Here is a 20,615-nt window from a genome sequence, read left to right as displayed (position 1 = left end):
GGGGGCTCACAGTTTTAATCCCCATTTTACAGATGAGGGAACTGAGGCCCAGAGAAGTTAAATGACTTGCCCAAAGACACACAGCTGACCGTTGGCAGAGCCGGGATTGGAACCCACGACCTCTGACTCCAAAGCCACTCTGGAAATGACCTCTTTGATCATGAAGAAGAGATTTCAGCCGAAGGATGGACCCTTAGGGCCTGGAGCTCCTCCACCACTGCAACTCCAAAATCCAAAGAGGTGGCCTCGGTCCTGCTGCCACGTCCCCCTCCTGCTGGGCACCGCGGAGCCAAGCCGTGCCCCTGCCAGGGAGAGGGTGAGCAGAAATTCCCTGAGCAGCATTTGACCTACTGAGGCGGCAAAGCGGTGTAGCCCAGTGGACAGGTTACGGGCCTGACCTTTTCTTCAACCCTCTTCTGCGTCGCCCTGACTTGCTCCCTTTATTCATCTACCTCTCCCACCCCCACAGCACTTATGTCATTTATTTATATTAAGGTCTGTCTCTCCCTCTAGCCTTTAAGCTCATTGTGGGCAGGGAATATATCTGTTATAGCATACTCTTCCAAGTGCTTAGTACAGTGTTCTGAACACAGTAAGTGCTCAATAAATACAACTGACTGACCGTGGGCAACTCACTTTGCTTCTCTGTTCCTCAGTTATCTCATCTGTAAAATAAGGACTAGAACGGGAAGCCCTCTATGGGACAGGGACTGTGTCCAACCTGATTTACTTGTATATACCCCAGGACTTAGTACAGTGCCTAGCACATAGTATGTGCTTAACAAATACCATTTAAAACGTGCTGTGGCTTGGTTCCATCTGGAGATGTCAGCAGGCACCATGGAGACCAAGGACCATCACATGGACAATCATTATTTTAAATGTTTATTTTAGCTATTTTTCTTTATTTCCTCTCCCTCTTCCATCCCTTACACTCCTCCCATCCTCTTTTTTTTCTGAAATTTGTTAAGCACTTAGTATATTCATTCAATCGTATTTATTGAGCGCTTACTGTGTGCTTACACTGTACTAAGCGCTTGGGAAGTACAATTTGGCAACGTATAGAGACAGTCCCTACCCAACAACAGGCTCACAGTATAGAAGGGGGAGACAGACAACGAAACAAAACATGTTGACAGCTTGACAAGTCAGAATAAATAGAATTAAAGCTAGATGCACATCATTAACAAAATAAATAGAATAGAAAATATGTACAAGTAAAATAAATAGAGTAATAAATCTGTACAAACATATATACAGGTGCTGTGGGGAGGGGAAGGAGGTATATGCCAGGCACTGTATGAAGTACAGGAGTAGATACCAGATAATAAAGAGGGATACAGTCCCTGTCCCACATAAGGCCCCAAGGCAGCATAGCTCAGTGGAAAAAGCCCAGGCTTTGGAGTCAGTGGTCATGGATTCAAATCCTGGCTCCTCCAATTGTCAGCTGTGTGACCTTGGTTAAGTCACTTCACTTCTCTGTGTCTCAGTTACCTCATCTGTAAAATGGGGACTGACTGTGAGCCCCCGTGGGACAACCTTGTATCCCCCCAGCGCTTAGAACAGTGCTTTGCACATAGTAAGTGCTTAATAAATGCCATCATTATTATTATTAATTCCTCATTTTACAGATGAGGTAACTGAGGCACAGAGAATGCAAGTGATTGGGCCAAGGTCAGACGGCAGACGATCAGCAGAGCCTCTCACTCCCAGGCCCGAGCTCACTCCACTAGGCCGCCCTGCTTCTCTTTCCACATCTCCCTTTCTCTCTTTCCCTTCTCCTTCCTTTCTATCCCCTTGTCTTCTGGGCCTGTCTTCAGCACGGTGTAGTGGATGACGCTGGAGCCTGGGAACCAGAAGGTCATGGGTTCTAATCCCGGCTCCGCCACTTGTCTGCTGTGTAACCTTGGGCAAGTCACTTCACTTCTCCAGGCCTTGGTTCCCTCATCAGTCAAATGGGGATTGAGACTGCGGGCCCCCACGTGGGACAGGAACTGACCTCCTGAATTTAGTCTTCTATTTATTTATCCTTGCATCATCGGATAACGCCCTGCCAAAGGTGCAGAATTCAGGGACACCATTCAAGTCTGTTGCCAAGCGAGAGAGCGCCTAACTGGACGTGAGATTTGCCAGATGCATATTAGTTGAAAGTATTGGGGTTATGCGAGTAATGTCAGCCCGGAGGGCTCTGCTGAGTATCACCCTCCCCACTTTCACTTTCAGGTTGTGAGCCCCCGCGACCCCACAACGCAAGGAACACAGGCCATGTCGAGTGCTTAGAACAGTGCTTTGCACATAGTAAGCGCTTAGCAAAGGCCATCACTATTATTTCCCACCTGGGTAGTCTTTCCCAGCATTCAGTTTTAGTGCTCTGCTCACAGTGAGCGCTTAATGAGAACTCTAACTACAATTATCCTCGACATGTCTTCGTTCTTCTGCGTTTTGGGGCCCGGACAAGAACAGATCGTCCTGACTCAGACTCTAAATGGTACTCCTGGCCTGTTGTGGAAATTTCTGCGGATGCCAGCCTCCAGATTGCTCGTTGCATCATCGAGCGGGATTGCGAAGACCGAGTGAAAACAGGGTGAGACCGCATTCGCAGTTCAGAGCCCAGCTTCTCGGTGACGGGGACTGGATCAGACCCGATGCTGCCAATTCTGATGAGATTAAGCCTATCGTTGTGGAGTAAGGCTGGGACAGAGAAGCAGCGTGGCTCAGTGGAAAGAGCACGGGCTTGGGAGTCATGGGTTCTAATCCCGGCTCCACCACTTGTCAGCTGTGTGACTTTAGGCAAGTCACTGAACTTCTCTGTGCCTCAGTTACGGCATCTGTAAAATGGGGGCTAAGACTGTGAGCCCCACTTGGGACAACCTGATGGCCTTGTACCCATGCCAGCGCTTAGAACAGTGCTTGGCACATAGTAAGCACTTAACAAATACCATTATTATTATTATTATTATGTTGAGAAGCTTTTCAGGGCAGTTAAACTTTTAAAGAGGTTAGATCTGTAACAATGTCAATACAATAGAGTTGGTAGCCCTGACCACAAGGCACCTACAGCCTAGAGGGGAGAAGATGCCTCAAATGGATTACTAGGGGAATCACCTGAACTCTTCAGTGATAATAATAATAACAATTGTGGTATTTGATAAGCGCTTACTGTGTGACAGGCACCGTACTAAGCACTGGGGGAGATATAAGGTAACTCGGTTGGACACAGTCCCTGTCCCACGGGGGGCTCACAGTCTTAATCCCCATTTTACAGATGAGATAACTGAGGCACAGAGAAGTGAAGTGACTTGCCCAAGGTCACACAGCAGACATGTGGTAGAGCCGGGGTTAGAACCCAGGTCTTTCCGATTTTCAGGCTCATGCTCTATTCTCTAAGCCAATGAAAGAGGCCATATTTATACTTTTTCCAGGATGCCAAGTTGTTTCCATTTGTGCAGTCTTGCCGTAATAATAATAATAATGATGGCATTTATTAAGCACTTACTACGTGCAAAGCACTGTTCTAAGCGCTGGGGAGGTTACAAGGTGATCAGGTTGTCCCACGGGGACAGGGACTTGGCTTGCCGAGGATTTGTTTTCTCTCCCTTGGAAGAAATACCACTTTGCAAAGCATGAAAGGCCTTGGCTTGTAGTCAGTCTGGTGCGTTGAACCTTTCTGACTTTAACCCTGAACTAATCTCAATGCTTCCTGCCAGAAACTCTGGGGTCTCTTTACCAGCTCAGATGACAGACACCCTTATTGTTGGTGAAGAGTCACTAGATTTCTATTTTGGGGTGAGGGGACGGGGTGAAGCTTATCATATCAACAGAAACTCTTCTTCACTGGTTTTAAAGCACTCAAGCGCTGGGGAGGTTACAAGGTGATCAGGTTGTCCCACGGGGGGCTCACAGTCTTAATCCCCATTTTACAGATGAGGGAACCGAGGCACAGAGAAGTCAAGTGACTTGCCCAAAGTCACACGGCCGACAACTGGCGGAGCTGGGATTAGAACCCATGACCTCTGACTCCAAAGCCCATGCTCTTCCTACTGAGCCATGCTGCTTCTCTGATTGATCAATTCGATCAATCAAATTTATTGAGCACTGTACTATGCGCTTGGGAGAGTATAACAGAGTCAACAGACTCGTTCCCCCGCCCACAATGAGCTTGCCATCCCTCAAGTTGTCACACACGTACACGTACATTTTAGTGGGGATGAAATGCCAGTTCTGTACCTCACACCTTTGACAGTACAGTTCTACCCCTAAAACCCACAGCTCCCACACTAACCCGAAACATCTGAAACCTTCCTCAAACTAACGTTTTTCTTAGTTAAAACAGCTCACTCGAGAATGGTTATATTTGTGTTTGCAAAAGGACCATCTGAAGACTTCTGAATTGCAGCTATTTCAAAGAAGGGGGGTAAGTTCAAGAGAGAAAACCAAACACTCTTTCTCCTTTAACTATGGCACACCCAGAAGCAAACACAATGGCAGTTACAACACTCGACAACCGTCTCTGGTGTCGCTAAAATCCTGGACTCAGATGCTTCTCAAGGAAGCTCCAACAATAGATTCTGCTTCTCTCCTCCAGACTTGGAGTTGTGTTTGTGGAGGGCAAGTAGCAACAGATCCTCTTGTTAAGCTGATAGGCTTTGCATAGCAGATCATATATTTGCTTTGGAATCAAATAAAATAGCCTGGGAGTGTATGGACACAAGGCAAAAAAAAAAAAAGAAACAAAACTGAAAGGGCAAGAATAATCGTGTCTGACACCTGGGTTTATTTTCATGTCTCCGCTGCATCCTAATTAATGGAAGGACATTTAAGTGTCATCTTCCAGAAAGCAAAATGTTATTAATTTCTTCATCAGTTCCACACAGGACTGGCCCCTCCTCTCAGTGAAATCTGAAACAGCTATCGTTCTAAATGCCCGAAGATGGGAGGCAGGGAGAAGAAAAACTGCAATTAATTGAATTACTCAGAATTATTCCTCACAATGCGTCGCTCTTATTCCCGATCTATAAATAACCCCATTACATCATGCTGACACAGCAAGCTGCTCAAGTTGTGGAGGTAGGCTTGCCCTTCAACAGATGCAAAAAACCTGCTGCCACCAAATGGCTCTGCTCCTAATAAACAAATCCACTTGAGAGGGTTAGTCAAGAAGCGGTTTGGCGTGCATCCTCTGAGATTTCGGCCTCCCTGCTCAAGTCGCTGTCCTGAAGGGGCCTGGCCGTGTTTTTTTTACTTAATGCATCTTTATTGATTTCTTTTCATCCCCAAAGAGCCAGTGCGCTCTCTCAGTCTCCTCAGCTTCCTAACCGACGGGTGAATACCCCTCCCGAACTCCCTTCCCGTTTTACAGAGGGCAACAAAAACTCAGCCCTCTCCACTGCTGCAGTGGTTTTAGCTCAGGAAAACAAAAACCGTAAAAGAAGGGGAGGCGGAATCCCATCAGCAAACCTTCCCGGGGGATGAAAGGCCCTCGCGTCTAGAACTGACTGAGCCCACCCACTCAATGCTGCGAGAGCTGGACAGTGGACAGGATGCATTAGCTGCAGCACAAGGGGAAAACAGCAAGAGCCACGAAAGGGCCGCAACCTCAGGAAGGAGTACCGCCTCTCAGGATGCTGTACTGATGCTGGAGTTTTTAGATCAAACTTGAAAACGTCTTTAAAGGATCGTTTCTGTCCTCTTTCTTTCAGTAAACCCACCTTGTGGGGCTTGGATCAGACTTTCTCATTGTCAAAATTGGTACTGATAATTGCTGCTCACATATGAGTCCTGTCCTGTCTGTCTTTGGAGAAATTTCCTTATCTATATTGTTGATGTCTTTTGGTCCCTTGTTTTGTGTTCTAGATGATGACCTGCCCTTAGTGACGTTTCACAGCTTAGAGATGTTTCCTTCTAATCATAAGTTTGGGGTTGACAGCCCGGAACTCTCATATACTCCATATGTCTTAGACTACCACTGTAGCAAAGTGGAATTTCTTCATCATTATCAGCTTTCAAAGAGAGATAGTTTTCCATGGGAAATGAGACAGGTTCTTAGGTGACTCAAACATCTCAGCATCATCTTCAGTACCCAGGAATCCCTCTACAACCCAGCATTCTCACTTTGCTCCTCAAAAGCCAAATGACTCAATGTAACTTGATCTCATCTGTCTCACCGTCAACCCCTTGCTCACCTCTTACCACCCCCTTCCCACCTGACAGACCACCACTCTCCACTCCTTCAAACTCTGTTATATTGTACACTCCCAAGAGCTTAGTCAGTTCGCTGCACAGAGAAAGACACAATAAATACAACTGAAGTAACTCCCAACCCTTTATCTCAAGGTGGTGGGCCCTCAAAGACTCTTGTGATAGAGCTTTAATGTCGCTTTGGAAATCCTGAATATTTGGCATGTGGCAATAAATTCTGTTGCCTTGTTTTTCCACCCTGACCTCTCTAGTTACCAAATTCTCTTCTGAACTTGCCTTGGCTTGCCGAGGATTTGCTTTCTCTTCCTTGGAAGAAATACCACTTTGCATAGCATGAAAGGCCTTGGCTTGTAGTCAGTCTGGTGTGTTGAACCTTTCTGACTTTAACCCTGAACTAATCTTGATGCTTCCTGTCAAGAGCTCTGGGGTCTCTTTGCCAGCTCAGATGACAGACACCCTTACTGTCGGTGAAGAGTCACTAGATTTCTATTTCGGTGTGAGGGGAGGGGGGTGAAGCATATCATATCAACAGAAACTCTTCTTCACTGGTTTTAAAGCACTCAATCACCTTGCCCCCTCCTACCTCACCTAGCTAATCTCCTGCTACAACCCAGTCCGTACACTTCGCCAATTAATGCCAACCTTCTCACTGTCTATCTCACTGCAGACCCCTCGCCCACATCCCACCTCTGGCCTGGGACTCCCTCCCTCTTCATATCCAACAATCACTCTCTCCACCTGCAAAGCCTTATTAAAGGCACATCTCCTCCAAGAGGCCTTCCCCAATTAAGCCCTTCTTTTCTCTTCTCCCACTCCCTTCTGCATCTCCGTTGCCCATGGACTTGCACCCTTTAATTATGTTCAAAAGCCATGCACGGACAAAGTGCTCACAAAGTCCATAGGTACTCCTCTTCTGACAATATTGATTCTGTGGCAGCTACTGTTAGTAAGCCAGTTTAAAGGTCAGAACTTTACTGGTGATCAGTACACGAATCTTCTGTCCCTAGCAGTCATCATCGGCATCAACAATGGCAGTTATTGAATGCTTACTGGGTGCAGAGAACTGTATTAAGCACTTGGTAGAGCACGACAGCACAGCCGTTAGACATGGTGCCTGCTCAAATTGAGCTTACTGTCAATCCAATGTCCCATCCCGTTGTCTTAAGTTTATTTTCCAGATGGCAGAGTATCAGTGAGAACCATGTATGTCTTACACATCTCCAGTTGTATCTATGAGCAGTAAGCTCCAGATGCTAATTGAAGATTTTTCCTATAACTACTCTTACCTCTCAGTATTTGTGCGAATATATATGTGTCTTCACATTATTCACCCTTCCCTCAGCCCCACAGCACTTATGTACATATCTGTAATTCATTTATACTAATAATAATGATGGCATTTGTTAAGCTCTTACTATGTGTGAAGCACTGTCCTAAGCGCTGGGGGGGGGATACAATTCATTCATTCAATCGCATTTATTGAGTGCTTACTGTGTGCAGGTTGTCCCACGAGGGGCTCACAGTCTTAATCCCCATTGTCCAGATGAGGTAACTGAGGTCCAGAGAAGTCAAGTGACTTACCCAAAGTCACACAGCTGACAATTGGCGGAGTCAGAATTAGAACCCACAACCTCTGACTCCCAAAACCGGGCTCTTTCCACTGAGCCATGCTGCTTCTCTATATTGTCTGCCTCCCCCTCTAGATTATATATATATATATATATATATATATATATATGCATTCATTCATACACATACATATGCGTGGTCACTCAATCGTATTTATTGAGTGCTTACTGTGAGCAGAGCACTCCACTAACTGCTGGGGAAACTACAATATAACAATAAGCAGACACATTCCCTGCCCACAATGAGTTTACAGTTTAGCGGGTGTGTGTATATATACACACACATACAGAGAGAGAGAGAAATTTGAACAACCAATCTCTGTGGAGTCCACTTCTTTGTAAATATATTTACGCCTGTCTATCCACTGCAGTATATGTTTCTTGTGGGTAGGGAACATGTTTTGTGCTTCTGTTGTTACATTCTATTGCACTCACAGGTGCCTAGCCCAGTAAACACCATTACTTCTGCTACAAATGGGAAAACTAAGACATGGGGGCTTGGGGATAGAGTTACAGGACTTATTCAACATTGCACACTGTGGTCAGAATAAAACACAGCTCCAGTCTTCTGAACCCCAGTGAGGTCTGGAGAGGCCATACAATTTTACGGAGTTTTGTTTCCGCTGGACCTCTGCCACTGATGGCTTTTTTTATGTTACTTGTTAAGTGCCTACTATGTGCCAGGCAGTGTACTAAGCAGTGAGGTAGACACAAGCTAATCAGGTTGCATGCAGTCCCTGTCCCACACAGGGCTCACAGTCTTAATCCCCATTTTACAGATGAGGTAACAGAGGCCCAGTGAAGTGACTTGCCCAAGGTCACAAAGTACACAAGTGGCAGAGTCGGGATTAGAACTCAGGTCCTTCTATCTCCCAGGCCTGCGCTATAGACACTCAGCCACGATGTCCTAAAATACGGAGGCTTTTTCATGTTGCACATAAATTATGTTCCCAAGGAGCTATGACTGTAGTCCACAAGGAGCTAAGACTGTAGTCCATTAATGCTTGATGCTTCACCAGGCCTGAGGCTTTTCAATAAGGGGCCTATCAGAATCATGGATGATACTCATCAATCAATCAATCGTATTTACTGAGCATTTACTGTGTGCAGAGCACTGTACTAAGCGCTTGGGAAGTACAAGATACCAGAGCATCGTAGATGGGTGGGCCACAACAGAGACCAGGGCTTTGGCTAAAGTATGTTTTCCGCCTAGTCCTCATCCCCTGAATCCCTGCCTCTTCATCCCCGGGTCCATAATGAGAAGTGAGCTCCTCACTTGCGGTAATTTGGCACGTGCTTTCTGTGTGCCAAGGACTGCTAAGCTCACTGTGGGCAGGGAATGTGTTCGTTACATTGTTAGACTGTACTCTCCCAAGCGCTTAGTAAATGCGACTGGCTGACTGACTGACTTTGGGCTCAGGGTATGGCCAGTTACCCCAAAGGAGTATAAAAAAAGATCAAATATTTGGCAAATCCAAGGCCACTCAACTGATGGGCACCTCTTCAGCTGAAGATATTCTAAGTCGCTACCAATGGGGAATTATCAGCCCCATCTTCCTCACCACTCCTGAACAGGAGATAATCAACTGATAAGCTAAAGGCCTGCAATCTCCTTTACCGGTAATGATGTTTCAAAGGAAAAAAGATCAGAATGTCCCCTTGGGGCTTCCCTTGGAGACATTCTGATTCATTCTAATTACACTACCCTCCTACCATGGAACCTTACACTGAGCATTCAAAGAATATTCTGTCAGGACTTTTCAAGCTTGATCATTCTGATTCTTTGATAACGGTTTTATACAGAATCCTTTTCTTATGGCACTTGTGAAGCGCTTACTATGTGCCAGGAACTGTACTGGTGTAGAGACAAGCTAAGCGGATTGGACACGGTCCACGTCCCTCCTGGGGCTCACAGTCTGGCTCCCCATTTTACAGATGAGGGAACTGAGGCACAGAGAAGTTGCGTGTCTTGCCTAAGGTCACACACGAATCTGGGTCCTCCTGAATCCCATGGGCCGTGCTCTACCCCCTAGCCCGTGCTGCTTCCGTATCTGTCCAAGTCAGTCGTTACAAGAATTATGAAATTCTGTAAAACGGGAAACGGGTACTACCTCTAATCGCTGTATTCGTCCCTTGAAGAACATAAACAGGGAGGAATTTGGATAAGAGGCTTCTTTTTTCAGAAGAATCTCCTTAGCTTCTTCCAGGCCGGCCTTGTTATCGCTGCCATCCAGGGCGAAAAAGGGCCGCACGACAGTGTGGTACCACAGAAGAGCTAATCTACAGAGAAGAGGAGAGAAACATTCTACGTTTCACCGAATGCTACTTAAAATGGTCTAAGCTAAGCAAGGGTGCAGAACCACATATACAGTCCTCAGAAACAATAACCAGAGTAAGAATAACTGTGAAATTTGTTAAGCATTTACCTTGTGCCAAGCACTGTACTAAATGCTGGGGTATTTCCTCTAAACCCTAAGCTCACTGTGGTCAGGGAATGTGTCTGTTTTATTGTTGTGCTTCATTCTCCCAAGCACTTAGTACAGTGCTCTGCACACAGTAAGCGCTCAATAAATATGACTGAAAACAAGATAATCAGGTTGGACACAGTGCCCCTGTTCCACATGGAGCTCACAGTCTAAGGAGGAGGGACAACTGATATTGAATCCCCATTTTATAGGTGAGGAAACTGAGGCACAGCAAAGTTAAAGAGAATTGCCCAAGTTCACACAATAGGCTAGTGGCGGAACCGGGATTAGAACCCAGGTCCTCTGATTCCCGGGACCGGACTCTGTCCACTAAGACCTGCTGCTCCCAAAATAGCTGTTTAACATTTTAGCAGTATCAATACCCAAAAAGTTTCAGCTAAGCACAGGAGTTGAAGGAGCCTACTTTTAAACATTTTCAAACATGGTGTTAATAGAGGGTTCTAGAATCAAGTAGCGATGATTTCTTCACATGAAATGTGGTGCAAAAGTGATATTTTATTCTTTTGGGGCCGCTTCTTACCTGCCTCAACCTAATTTTTCGCCGCGTACTCTAGTGTCGCTTGTCTTCTAGATTTAAGGCTGATGCCTAACATCTAGCTCACGGCTGCCCAGTTGGCTCTTCCAATCTCTGAGCCTATGGCTGGTGGATTTGGTTTACCATAAAAATCAAAGATAGGATGACCCTATTGCAAAAACGAGACGTTGGATGGTGCTCTCAGAGAGGCTACACCTGTAAATTTTGGTCTTTGCTCTAATCGCTGGGCCAGTGGATTCAGGGCCAACTTTTTCAATTTAGATGAACGAAGGGTGAAGGAAGGGAAAAAAATTTCCCATTTTTTGGAGCCCCTTAAACACAATTCTGACTAGAGAGCCAAGTTGGTCCCATGAAGATAAAAGCTCCTACGTGGCCAGGACTGGATTTGTGGCATGCTCCCAGAGGCCTGGGACAGTGCTCTGCCTATACACAGTAAGCACTCGACCAACCCTAACGAATGAACAAAGTCGATGCCCACGACTGACGGAAAGATTTAAATGCCCTGAATCCACAGGCCCAACAATTAGAGCAAAGACCAAAATTTAAAGGTCTAGCCTCTCTGAGAGCACCGTCCAACGTCTCGTTTTTGCAATAGGGTCACCTTGTCTTTGATTTTTACGGTAAACCAAATCCACCAGCCATAGGCTCAGAGCCAACTGGGCAGCCGTGAGCTAGATGTTAGGCGTCAGCCTTAAATCTAGAAGGCACGCGACGCTAGAGTAGGTGGCGAAAAATTCGATTGAGGCAGGTAAGAAGCGGCCCCAAAAGAATAAAATATCACTTTTGCACCACATTTCATGTGAAGAAATCATCACCACTTGATTCTAGAACCCTCTATTAACACCATGTTTAAAAATTCTAGACCTCAGAGAATTGTTTGGCAATCTAGATTTTTTCCAACAAAGAACAACCCCCATCTTAAAAAAAGAAAAATAAAAGATACAAGCCGTTTCAAAGTTAAATACTAACATCACTACACAGGATCTGATGAGCACGTGATTTTTTTTTTTAACATGAATATAGCACAAACTTATTTAAGATCTTTTAGCCAAGGGTGAATCTCATCAAACCAGCTGGAGCTGCCGGTAAAGTTTTCATAGTCAACGGGCGGCCAATTTACCAAAGGCGGACCTTCACCCGGACACTCGGAAATAGCTGTCTCCATAGGATCTGGAGAATATCTTCTTTTCTCTTGCCATTGATGGAGAGGAGACCCAGGAGGCCTCCCCTAGTCTATGACAAGTACTTCTGGTTTACAATAATAGTAACGATGGCATTTGTTAAGCGCTTACTATGTGCACAGCACTGTTCTAAGCACTGGGGGGGGATACAAGGTGATCAAGTTGTCCCACGTGGGGCTCACAGTCTTAATCCCCATTTTACAGGTGAGGTAACTGAGACTTGCCCAAGGTCACACAGCAGACATGTGGTGGAGTCAGCATTCAAACCCATTACCTCTGACTCCAAAGCCCGTGCCTTTCCACTGAGCCACGCTCCTTCTCTTACAACGCGGGTAGGCAGGGCAGAGAGAGAAAGTGCATTTGGTTCAAGACAGCGAGGCCACAGATTCAGAAACATCCTAACGAACCAAAGGAATACTCATTAGCCAAACAATATTCCCCAACATCCAGCTTCTGTACAGAAGGGCTTGTTTTGAATGAGCTTTCACCATTTTAGCCCAGGTGGGAGAGACAAGTATTTCGGCCAAATCGTTTCTGAGTCATCTGAGGTAGGGAGAGCCCATTCTCGTGGCTGAAAAACCTACTTATTCCTCACAATGTTCATTCATGCTCGGGATCTGCTTATGGAAAAAAAACCCATCAGAGTTCCCACAATAACAATACATGCATTCCTAAGACCGATTTTTAAGGCAGGGCACATCGAATCGCCTCCGATGGCTTCCTTTTACCTGCTGATTCCTTTAACGTCTGATCTCTGATTGCCGGTTACTTACTTTCAACACTATATTATCTACCAAAGCATTGCAATATAGCTACTCACGTAGCTAAAGGGGCCTTCATGTCCTTACTTTCACTTGCATACATCAGTGAAGAAAGCCCTTGAAGACGGTCTCCGGGAAAACCCAGCAGGTTGATGATTTTGAGCAGGTTTGGGGGTACCATGGATATGCAAAGATGAAAAAGTCCATATCCAAAGCTAACAGCACCTTTCAGTCTGTTCAGAGTCTCCTCCGAAACCCCTTCGGCAGCAATGTGATTCTCATTTGCAGCGTCAGAAGTCAAGGATTCTTCGGTTGGCTTCTTCTGACACATGTCCTGAAGGGCATTAATGTCCAGATAGCACTTATTGTAAATCTTCCAGGCTTTCCTGAGGATCCACCCACCTTTTATGTATGCTAAGGAGAGAGAGAATGGAAGGGGAAAAAAAAAAGTTTCAAAGCCTCCATCACAAGCATTTTGTTTCGTTTTATCGGGGGGGAAACAGCCTGGTCTAGTGGATAGCAAACGGTCTGGGGGCTCACAGTCTTAATCCCCATTTTACAGATGAGGTAACTGAGGCCCAGAGAAGTGAAGTGACTTGCCCAAAGTCACACAGCTGACAATTGGCAGTGCTGGGATTTGAACCCATGACCTCTGACTCCGAAGCCCGGGCTCTTTCCACTGAGCCACGCTGCTTCTTCTGCTGCTTCTTCAGCACCTAAATACCATAAGAAGGAAAAGGAAACTGCAGAAACTGCCGCACAAAACGAGAGGTCTTTTCTCTGATTGACTGATTTTTAGATTTATTTAGATATATGGTATTTGCTATGTGCTTACTATGTGTCAGGCCCTATATTTAGCACTGGTGTAGTTACCAGATAATTAAGTAGGAAATGGTCCCCGTCTCACATGGGGCTCACGCCTTAAGCCCCCATTTTAAAGACGAGGTAACTGAGGCACTGAGCAGTTAAAGGTCACACAGCAGATGGGTGGCAGAGCAGGGATTAGAACTCAAGTCTTCTGCTTCCCAGGCCCGAGCTCTTTCCACCAGACCGTGCTCCTTGGGTTTTGAATGATGAGTACCAAGGGGCTTCAGGAGAATTACAACAAGAAAGTCAGTAACTACCCAAAATCTTCAAGAGAAAAGTAAATAACATTCCATTTCTAACCTCACAGGTAATGAAGAATTAAAATACATTCAACTCTGCAATCTGAAATGTGTTATGTACATATTTATTATTATATTAATTTTATTAATGATACTTATATATCTATAATTCTATTTATTTATATCGATGCTATTGATGCTTGTCTGCTTGTTTTGTTTTTTTGTCTGTCTCCCCCTTTCTAGACTGTGGGCCCGTTGTTGGATTAGGGACTGTCTCTGTTGCCGACTTGTACTTTCCAAGCACTTAGTACAGCGCTCTGCACACAGTAAGGGCTCAATAAATACAATTGAATGAATGAATGAATGAAATGGCTGGATAGCTAGTATGTGACTTGTGCAAGCTTCCTTCTTATCTTTTCAAACTCCTCCCTGCCTCCTGCTTTTTGAATATTTCACTACCAACAGTTCACTCACGAGAGGACGGATGAAGGACATTAAAGGAGACATAAGCTCAAATAGTCAACTGGGCTTCTTGGAAACAACTCTGGAAACAGCATGAGTTGGTTTGGGTCAAGAGTAAATAAGATTCTGGAATTATCTGTGGATTTCAACGTTCCACCCTGTTCCAGTAGCCCTACTGCATGGACCAAGATAACGAGGGCTACTGCAGAAAGGGAAAAGGATAAATCAATTCTCAAAATAAATGAAAGCTAATCTATGGAAGAGTTTAGAAACCAGGGAGTCTTCTTTTTGAATTAAGGTGCTATGGGGTCTTCTGAAGGTTCAGTTGATGGAGCCAAACTTCTCTTGAGTGTCAAAAAATATAGATAGGTTACATTGAGAGAGTGCCCGGCTTGGTGAAATGCAGAGAAAAAAGAGCTTCACTGGGTTGTTTATTGGAGAAGTTACAGAGTGGCAGTGGGTACTCTCACAACCCAGGTATAAAGTAATACTCGGGTTGATTTTATGGAATGAAGAAATGGAAAAGCAATGAGAGCAAAAATAATGATGAATAGTAACAATAATTGTGCTTACTCTTGTGCCAAATCCAGTACTGAGCGCTGAGATAGACACAAGATAATCAGGACAGACACAGTCCCCGTCCCACATGGGGCTCACAGTCTAAGCAGGAGGGAGAAAAGGGGCTGAATCCCCATTTCACAGAGGAGGAAATGGAGGAATTAAATTTCTCGCCCCAGGTCACGCAGCACGCAAGTGGCAGAGCGGAGATTAGAACCCGAGTCTCAACTCCCAGGTCCACACTCTTTCCACTAGGCCATACGGCTTCTCAAACCAAAAAAACCTACACTTAAGAATAGGATGGGCTACATACCTCGCCCTTCTTCTCTGACAGACCCCTCACTCTCTCCATCCTCCCCACTAGACTGTAAGCTCCTTAAAGGCCAGGGTAGTTTCTACCCACTCTACTGCTTTTTACCCAAGTGCCAAGTTCAGTGTTCTTTACAAAGTAAGCGCTTAATAAAACCACTGAATGACTCAAAGCCTTACTAAAAATCTCATCTCCTCCAGGAAGCCTTCCCTGATGAACCTCTCATCTCCCCACCCTATCCTCCCTTCCTTTTGTGTTACCTAAGCACTTAGGTTTATACCCCTAAGCTCTTTGATACTCACTCCACATCCTCCACACTTACATACATATCCTTATACTCTGCCACTTCCCCAGATAAAATTATTTTCAGGTACAGATCTATTACTCTATTTTACTTGTACATATTTACTATTCTATTTATTTTGTTAATGATGTGCATCTAGCTTTAACTATTGATTCTGATGACTTGACACCTGTCCACATGCTTTGTTTTGTTGTCTGTCTCCCCCTTCTAGACTGTGAGCCCATTGTTGGGTAGGGACCGTTCTCTATATGTTATCATCATCATCAATCGTATTTATTGAGTGCTTACTGTGTGCAGAGCACTGTATTAAGCGCTTGGGAAGTACAAGTTCGCAACATATAGAGACAGTCCCTACTCAACAGTGGGCTCACAGTCTAAAAGTTGCCAACTTGCCTAAAATCTATGTTGCCAACTTGTAATAATAATAATAATAATGATGGCATTTATTAAGCGCTTACTATGTGCAAAGCACTGTTCTAAGCGCTGGGGAGATTACAAGGGGATCAGGTTGTCCCACGGGGGGCTCACAGTCTTAATCCCTATTTTACAGATGAGGTAACGGACACAGAGAAGTTAAGTGACTTGCCCAAAGTCACACGGCTGACAATTGGCAGAGCCGGGATTTGAACCCATGAACTCTGACTCCAAAGCCTGTGCTCTTTCCACTGAGCCACGCTGCTTCTCCCAAGCGCTTAGTACAGTGCTCTGCACACAGTAAGCGCTCAATAAATACGATTGAATGAATGAATGAATGATCGTCTCCCCTTCAAGATTGTAAACTCCTTGAGGTCAGGAATCGTTCTACTATCTCTCCCACATGCTTAGCCTGGCACCTCAGTAAAAACCATTAATTGATTAATCGATCGACTACAGTACGGGAAAATAAAGCAAGAAGTCTTAAAAAGTATGAACAAAAACTAGGCATCTCAACATAAAAGATCTCCTTGTTCTATAAATAATGATCTTATGGAATAAAATGAAGATAAGCCAGTCAAAAATAATTATAAGAGAGAATCCTTTCTTTCCTCTCCAATAAAGGACAAGACATTCTAAAATAGTAAAGCACATGGTAAACTGGATGCTTCACAATTTTACTGTCCTCAGTTGCCACAGGCAAAATAGGTCTCAGTACGTTGGAAAAAGAACAGGACGAAATGAAATACATTCAAATTTTAGGAATTTAAGGAGCATCTATTCAGGTTTTTTCAACCATAAGTACTTCTCGGGGCTCAGATAAGAATCCCTCTCCTTTCTCTCTCTTATCCAGCAATGTACCTCCATCCCGGTGGAAGGAGTCTGGGTCTGAGTTCCGATCCTGGCTCTGTGCCTAGGTTTCCTCAGCTATAAAATGGGGATTCGATACATTCTCCCTCCTACTTTGACTATGAGCCCCATGTGAGACCATCATCATCGTCATCACTGTGATATTTGTTAAGCACTTACTACTGTGAGCCCGTTGTTGGGTAGGGACCATCTCTATATGTTGCCGACTTGTTCATTCATTTCATTCATTCAATCGTACTTATTGAGCGCTTACTGTGTGCAGAGCGCTTGGGAAGTACAAGTTGGCAACATATAGAGACGGTCCCTACCCAACAGTGGGCTCAAAGTCTAGAAGGGGGAGGCAGAGAACAAAACAAAACATATTAATAAGATAAAATAGAATAAATATGCACAAATAAAATACAGTAATAAATAAGTACAAGCATATATACATATATACAGGTGCTGTGGGGAGAGGAAGGAGGTAAGGCAGGGGGATGGGCAGGGGGAGGAGGGGGCTCAGTCTGGGAAGGTCTCCTGGAGGAGGTGAGTTCTCAGTAGAGCTTAGTACAGTGCTCCGCACCCAATAAGCGCTCAATAAACTTGTACTTCCCAAGCGCTTACTACAGTGCTCTGCACACAGTAAGCGCTCAATAAATGCAATTGAATGAATGTGCCAAGCACTGTACTAAGCACTGGGGTAGGTACAAGCTAATCAGGTCCCACATGGGGCTCAGAGTCTAAGTACGAGGGAGGGCAGGCACTGAACCCCCATTTTGCAGACGAGGAAACCGAGACCGAGAGAAGGTAAGTGACTTGCCCAGGGTCACAGAGCAGCTAAGTGGCAGAGCCCAGGTCCTCTGACTCCCAAGCTGTCTCTGAGGGACTGTGTCCGGCCTGTTTATCTTGTATCGACCCCAGAGCTGATTCAAGGCTTGGCTAATAGTATGCCCTTAACAAGTACCAAAAAATAATAGGAAAGGGTTCGGCTCTATTAGGAGACTGGTGTGACTTTAAGTCTGGAGCCACTTGGACCAGCTGGCTGAACTGCATATTCGATATCCCTGCGGTTGGCTGCAAGAGCACGGCTTAGCCAATCTGGTGTAGCAATGCAGTAAATGATGTCACGCCATGGACGCAGAGAGCAAACGCTCAATCCCCCAATTCCAGAGGATCTCTCTGACACCGGAGATGCACTGGAGTCCCTCTAGAAGCAGCACGGTGTAGTGGCTAGACCCCAGGCCCGCGAGTTGGAAGGTCCTGGGTTCTAATCCCGGCTCTGCCGCTTATCTGCTGTGTGAGCCTGGGCAAGTCACTTCCCTTCCTGTGGGCCTCAGTTACCTCATCTGGAAAACGGGGACTGAGACTGTGAGCCCCACTTGGGACGGGGTCTGTATTCAACTCCATTTGCTCGTATTCACCCCAGGGCTTAGTACAGTACCTGCCACACAGTAAGCGCTTAACAAACACCATTATAATGATTAGAGAAGCAGCGTGGCTCAATGGAAAGAGGACGGACTTTGGAGTCAGAGGTCATGGGTTCAAATCCCGGCTCCGCCACTTGTCAGCTGTGTGGCTTTGGGCAAGTCACTTCACTTCTCTGGGCCTCAGTTACCTCATCTGTAAAATGGGGATTAAGACTGTGAGCCCCCTTGGAACAACCTGATCACCTTGTAACCTCTCCAGTGCTTAGAACAGTGCCTTGCACATAGTAGGCGCTTAATAAATGCCATTATTATTATTATTATCTAGACTGTAAGCTCACTGTGAGCAGGGAATGTGTCTGTTATATGGTTGTATTGTACTCTCCCAAATGCTTAGTACAGTGCCCTGCACCCAGTAAGCACTCAATAAATACAATTAACTGACTGTTCTCCCTGCAAGGAGATGAACCATGTTTCCCAAACCCTTCAACTTCTTCTCCTAGAAAACCACAGCTGCTTCCACGTGGCCTCTTCTCTCACTATGAGTCCCTGGAATGAACGGAGAGGGGAATGGCTTCAGATGAGGCTGGGGCTGGAGGCAGGAGAGAGGGGAAAGGGGGAAAAAAAATAAAATCTCCATCTCATCTGTAAGGAATCTCATCTGCAAAATGAAGATCGAGACTGTGAGCCCCACAGGGGACAGGGACTGTGTCCAACCCAGTGCTTTGTACATGGCCTGAAACACAGTAAGTGCTTAAGAAAATACCATAATTACAAGGGAGATGGAGAACGGGCAACGCACAGCGCAAGAGAACCTGATACAGTAACGAGATTCCCGGCCACTGGAGCAGCGCCCGTCAATCGAATATATTGTGCACTTACCGTGTGCAGAGCACTATACTAAGCGCTTGGGAAGGTAAACTGAAACAGAGTTCTCAGACCTGTTCCCTGCCCACAATGAGCTTACTGCCAAGCACTGGGCTAAGCGCTGGCAACTGAATTTACTGAGTGCTTATCTTGCGCAGAGAACTACACTAAGGACTTGGGAGAGTACAACAGAACAATATATCAGACACCTTCCCGGACAACAGTGAGCTTACAGTCTAGAGGGGCAGACAGACAGTAATAGAAATAAATGACAGATAGGTATGTAAGTGCTGTGGGGCTGGGAGAGGGGCATGAATAAAGGGAGCAAGTCAGGATGATGCAGAAGGGAGTGGGAGAAGAGGAAAGGAGGGTTTACCATCATCATCATTATTATTATTATTATTATTTATTGAGTGCCCCTAGGAGCTGTACTCTGCACAGGGTGCTTGGGAAGTGCAGAATAATGAGGACTAGCTAGGCCTAGTGGGAGTCAGAGGACCTGTGTTCTAATCTCATCTCTGCCACTTGTCTGCTGTGTGACCTTGGGCAAGTCACTTCACTTCTCTGTGCCCCAGTTCCCTCGCCGGCAAAATGGGGATAAGTCTCTGAGCCCCATGTGGAACTGGAACTGCGTCCAACCCGATTTGCTTGTATCCACCCCAGCGCTTAGTACACTGCCTGGCACATAGTAAACGCTTAACAAATAGCACCACTGTCATTGTTTTTATTATATTATCATCATCATTATTATTAATGCCTGTCCACAAGGACGTAACTCTCTAACAGTGGTGACAAACATAAAAATAGTCCAGGTAGAGTGATTAATTGGTAAGCTGAGAAAATTGTTTCTGACTTGCAGCATTTCAACTTGAGACACTGCTTTTAGAAATCATTTGTCTTGTAAGTTTGATGGGTCCTGCCATTAAGAACCTTACACTCTTGATCACATTTACTAAGCACTTACTGCGGGCAGAATACTGTACTAAGCGCTTAGGAGAGTACAATATAACAGAGTTGGTAGACACATTCCCTGCCCACGACAATCTTATGATCTAGAGGGGAACAATTTTTGTTACTGAGTTTAAAAAACCACCAATAAAAAAACACCCCCTATTTTTAGCTCATTCCATACGTGAGGTCTTTAAATTTGAATACTCTGAAGCCAAGCACTGCTAAGCACTGTTCTAAGCCCTGGGGTAGATACAAGGTAATCAGGTTGTCCCACATGGGGCTCACAAATCTTAATCCCCATTTTACAGATGAGGTAACTGAGTCATCTGAGTCACTCCCCCTTCTAGACTGTGAGCCCGTTGTTGGATAGGGACCATCTCTATATGTTGCCAACTTGTACTTCCCAAGCGCTTAGTACAGTGCTCTGCACACAGTAAGTGCTCAATAAATACGATTGAATGAATGAATGAGTCACAGAGAAGTTAAGTGGCTTGCCCAAAGTCACACAGCAGGAAAGTGGCGGAGCTGAGATTAGAACCCAGGTGAAGTATGCATTTTGGAGAAAGGGAGAGAATTAAAAG

The 20,615-nt window shown here is 45.3% G+C and overlaps 1 protein-coding gene across 1 annotated transcript in view; it reads right to left on the bottom strand.

Annotated features, from left to right (window-relative positions):
* The window catches only part of TTC39C (tetratricopeptide repeat domain 39C), an 87,217-nt gene that overhangs the window by 14,738 nt on the left and 51,864 nt on the right, over positions 1-20,615 (bottom strand). The window contains exons 5-6 of the mRNA XM_038766537.1: positions 12,849-13,203; positions 9,938-10,106 (exon numbers count right to left, since the gene is read on the bottom strand). Coding sequence (XP_038622465.1) covers positions 9,938-10,106; positions 12,849-13,203 — 524 coding nt within the window. The remainder of the gene's footprint in view (positions 1-9,937; positions 10,107-12,848; positions 13,204-20,615) is intronic.

The sequence above is a fragment of the Tachyglossus aculeatus genome, chromosome 25 (assembly GCF_015852505.1).
Source record: "Tachyglossus aculeatus isolate mTacAcu1 chromosome 25, mTacAcu1.pri, whole genome shotgun sequence".
Lineage (NCBI taxonomy): Eukaryota > Metazoa > Chordata > Mammalia > Monotremata > Tachyglossidae > Tachyglossus > Tachyglossus aculeatus.
The sequence above is the reverse complement of the archived record's forward strand: the minus strand, read 5'-3'. Positions and strand labels throughout refer to the sequence as shown.